Raw genomic sequence first — 4,264 nt, forward strand, 5'->3', positions numbered from 1 at the left:
CGGAGATGGGCACTTCCTCTCCGGGAACCTCACCTTTCCGCAGTTTTGCTATGATGTTTGCTTGGAAGGTTTCGCGATGCTTCCAAAGTCCTTCACCCTACAAATCCTTACGTGAGGGAGTCTCTCTCCCTAACCTATAAGAATCACGTTTGGAGTGAAGCACACTGCACCGCACTGTTCAGTCCCCTCGCATTAAGCACTTAGAAACTCAAAGCCCAGGTAGTTGGTGCCCCCGTGGGGTCCTCCCTCACAGAGAGACCTCGCCCTCCAGCTGCAGCAGGGTAATGTCAGGCAGGTCGAGGGGCTCCACAAGTGGCCCATCCTCCCCAAGGAGACCAGCACAGGGGCTCTCAGAGCGCTCACAGTGACTGGTGGGTGTGGCGGGGCTGGGCATCCCTTTCTCCTCCTCTTCATCCTCGTCCTCCTCTGGATCGCGACCCAGCAAGTCGCTGTCCCCGATACCAGGCGAAGGTGTCTCCGGCTCATGTGGAACACTCGGGAAGCTCCCCTTGCCGCCGGCCACGCCCAAGCCTCCCTGACGGGGCGCGGTGGTCATAATCTGGCACATGGAGACTATGGCCCGCTGATTGGCGCACACGTCGTCCGACAGAACCTGGATGTGCGAGGCCTGCTCGTCCAGCGCCCCTCGCATGGCCCTCACGTCCTCAAACAGGGCCTGAAGCTGGGCCTTCAGGTGCTCCATCAGTTCCTTCATGCCGCCGTTATACTCCCCAGAGATCACGTCCCCCACGGCTGGCACCGTGGACACCTCCAGAGGTGCCGGCATGTCGCCGCCGTCCTTGGTCATGATCTCCAGCAGACTGTCCTCCATTGAGTGGCAGAAGCGGGCGGTGGCAGCTCTGGGTCGCGTCCAGCCGGGCCTCCAGGGTGGGGGAAGGGTGTGGAGGGAGAAGGGTCCCAAGAGGGACGGGGTGGATCCCAGGGACACCTGGGCTCCCTAGAGGAGCGGGGAGCCGACGTGAGGAGAGCAGTTCCGGGTAGAGGGCGCCGACAGGATCAAGGAAGGCCAAGAAGAGTCGACGGAACGAAGACCCGTCTAAGGTCCTGGGGCCAGCGTCTGCGGGCTTGCCCACGGGCAAAAGTGCCCTGCCAGCTCGCCTCCCCAATGGTACCTGTGTCCCCACAGCCCTCCCAGCAACCACCGGCTCTCCGGGTCACGGAGGCGCTCTCAGAGGAGTGGAGGTCGAGACGGGGACCTGCAGCGTGTCGTTCTCGGGACTCCCCCCGGGCCATCCACCAGCAGAGCCCGCGAGTGCGGCTGGAGCGGCAGGGGCGGGTCTCCCAGCCGCGCCGCGGATGCTCCCCCGTTTCCAAGGCGACGCAAGGCACGTAAATGACGTGTGTCTCCATGGCAACGAGGAAGTGGAGAAGAAAGGGAACAGGGTTCCGAAGCTGCAGTGGAGCTCTGCTGTTTGGGCGGACAGGCAGGGCGGAGACGCTGCAGTGGCCTCAGGGAAGCTGCAAAGAGCGTGTGGCTGCAATATTTAATAAGACAGCATGAGAGAGCAGTTTGCTGCATGCCCCCCACCGTCAAGCCCGAGAGAGATCGTCTGCCTGGGTGGGGGAGCTTTACATCAGCTCTCCGCATACCTTTCTTGGAGGGTGGCGCGAGAGTCAGATCCTCTCCTTGTCCTCCAGCGGCCGGCGGGACTGGGTAACAAGGCGATTGTTAATCTCAGGCGAGGTGGCCGCGCCAGGCCTGACAGTGCAGAGGGTGGCGGAGGGCACGGCCGATTTTTGCCTCTCTCTCTTCTGCTGCGTAAACCAGTTCCCTCGCACCAGAAAGCTCAGGGTGAGATTCTGTCCCTTATGAGACCCAACTGCTTCTACCCAGATTACTGTGAGTTGATGAGAATGGTGAAACGAAGTACTTAAAATATGAGAATGAAAACTCCATAGCAACAGATTTCCCTCCCCTGCTCCCTCCATCACGGAATCCCCGGCGCTTAAAATAGCGTCTTGGACGCAGAACGCCAAATGCTTAATGTGTCTGTAGAATGGATACTTTAGAGCCACCAAGTACCGTTCCCTTCCCCAGGATTTTTCAGCCCACACATAGGGTACTTACAAAGACCTGAACACAATTTCTGCCCTTAATGATTCAGGCCTCCGCTGAATCGTTTTTTGATTGTTTTGTTGATGTGTTGGGGCACTGGACTGTAGTGTTTCTAAATCTGAGTTAACACTGTACCTTCACACAAATGAATGAGTCACCAGTGTCTGTGGGGCCATTACCCCTAGTGCCCATGTTTAGAAAGCCGCTGAATGTCCCTTTCCTTTGTGGAAACTCCTTCCCCTACTTAAAGGGTGGAGCAGGAGAGAAGGAAGAAAAACGGGTTATAATATATTTAGAGATTACATAGATGGGGGGGGGATTGTCATCTTGTAGGCCGCAGCATACTAAAGAGAAAGCCAACTGATCCCAACCTTCAAGTTTACAAGAATCTAGGAAGGAGAATCAACAATGTCACCTAAATATAGAAAAAAAATTAAATGTGGTTGAGTGTCATTGGACACTAGAAGTTCAATAAAAGCAAGTGTGTTCTTGTTTCCCTGGTTGTGGGTCTTAGTGATGAAGAATAGATGAAGAATAGATCTAGCATAGGAAATTTTTGCTACACCAAAGAACCGTTTGGTCTATACTTCTCTTAATGCTGTTAAAAATAAAAGCAAATTAAAATATCTTAAACTATCCAGAGTCAGCATGTTTAAACAAATAAGCTAAGGCATATATATATACATATATATATATATATATATGGCAGATGTGAGGAATTTGATTTCTCAAAACAAATATGTAAACAAAATAACACACGTGTCAAACAATATTGTGTTTGCTGAAATGCTGCTCCTTCAACAAATTTGTGGCACTCTCGCCTTTTTCTGTCCCTCCTGGCTCTGCCATTTGTGCCAGCCATGGTTAGCAAACTTTAGATGAACCCTAAATTTCTAGCTCACAGAAGAAAATGTCAGGTGGTGGCAGCACACACCTTTAATCCCAGCTCTCCAGAGGCAAAGGCAGGTGGAGCTCTGTGATTTCAAGACCAGCCTGGTCTACAGAAAAGTTCCAGGACAGTCAATAACCTGGCCTGTTACACAAAGAACCCCTGTCTTGAAAAACAAAAACAAAACAAAAAAGACCAGAGAGTTTTTCATTGGTGTCCCTAAGTACAAACAAAGAGACTTTTTCTTTTTTAACCTAGAAGGCAAAGTCTACAGTCTGAGTTGGATCTCTGAAACCCATGCCGTGAAAGGAGAAAACCAAGGTCCACAAGTAGGAATTTGGTCTCCACCACGGCAAGTGTGTGCTTGCATGCAAATGTTTGTTGTTTTGTTTTTGATCTATAGAAAAGCTAGAAAGCGAGGCAGGACACCACTGAGCTTACCCAGAATGACGTCTGATCACATTACAGCAAAGGTCCTCAGAGCTTTACAGGATCCGTCCTGCTGTCCGTCCCTCCCCTGAGAGCCTTGCTGCAGCAAGAAAAGACTGGCAGGCTTTCTGCCATGCTCCATTCTTCCCCTCTCTGCGCTGGCATGTCACCCGAAAGATTCCATCTCGCTGGTTCTCTTCTGGTGTGTCCCCTGCCTTTGACTTGTGAAGAGTGATCCTGTTACTTAGTGTCATGTTTCCCATCTTTGCTGCAGAATAAGCTGGACATCAAACCCTGCCCCACACAGTGGGAGCTGGGCTATGCCATCACACAAGGCCCTTGGCCACTATTGTTGAGGGTGCTGTGTATGTCAAGGCTTTCAACATCAGAGTATCATGCTGCTCAGAGGCTCTGACCATGCAGTACACAGAGAACACAGGGGCCTGGGCCGAGAGGGAGGGGAAGTGACTGGAGAAGCACAAAAGACCATGGGAAGCAGGTGCAGAGACCCAGGGCTGTGGCTGATCCAGGCCAGTTCCAGGTCAGACATTTGAGAGGGTAGGTAGGAACCTGGGAAGTGGGGCTTGAAAATACAGGGAGGAAACATTAGTTGTGTTTGAGTGGTGAGAAGCCCCTGCTGTTTTCCTCTCTGGTGTTTGTTATTTACCTCTGCAGCTGATCTGATAAGGATGCTTCTGGGCTGAGCCTTAGCCTAGAATCCCCAGGCAATGCTCCCCAAATAGAACTTATGAGGCTGTGTTGCCTAAGGCTCATCTCAGTGTGACCTCTGTGCCCCTCCCCACTTTTTCAACAAATTAAGGATACCTGGAAGGAGGGAACCTCAATGGAGAAATGGCTGCCCCCAGTCT

The 4,264-nt window shown here is 52.3% G+C and overlaps 1 protein-coding gene across 1 annotated transcript; it reads right to left on the bottom strand.

Annotated features, from left to right (window-relative positions):
- Window positions 1–247: 247 nt before the first annotated feature.
- Ccdc184 (coiled-coil domain containing 184) lies at window positions 248–832 on the bottom strand. Its single transcript, XM_050128101.1, has one exon. The coding sequence runs from the start codon at window positions 830–832 to the stop codon at window positions 248–250; it is 585 nt and encodes a 194-aa protein (XP_049984058.1).
- Window positions 833–4,264: the final 3,432 nt, after the last annotated feature.

Source organism: Alexandromys fortis, unplaced genomic scaffold (genome assembly GCF_014885135.2).
Source record: "Alexandromys fortis isolate MF-2015 unplaced genomic scaffold, M_Fortis_MF-2015_v1.1 scaffold_28, whole genome shotgun sequence".
In the NCBI taxonomy this organism is placed as follows: Eukaryota; Metazoa; Chordata; class Mammalia; order Rodentia; family Cricetidae; genus Alexandromys; species Alexandromys fortis.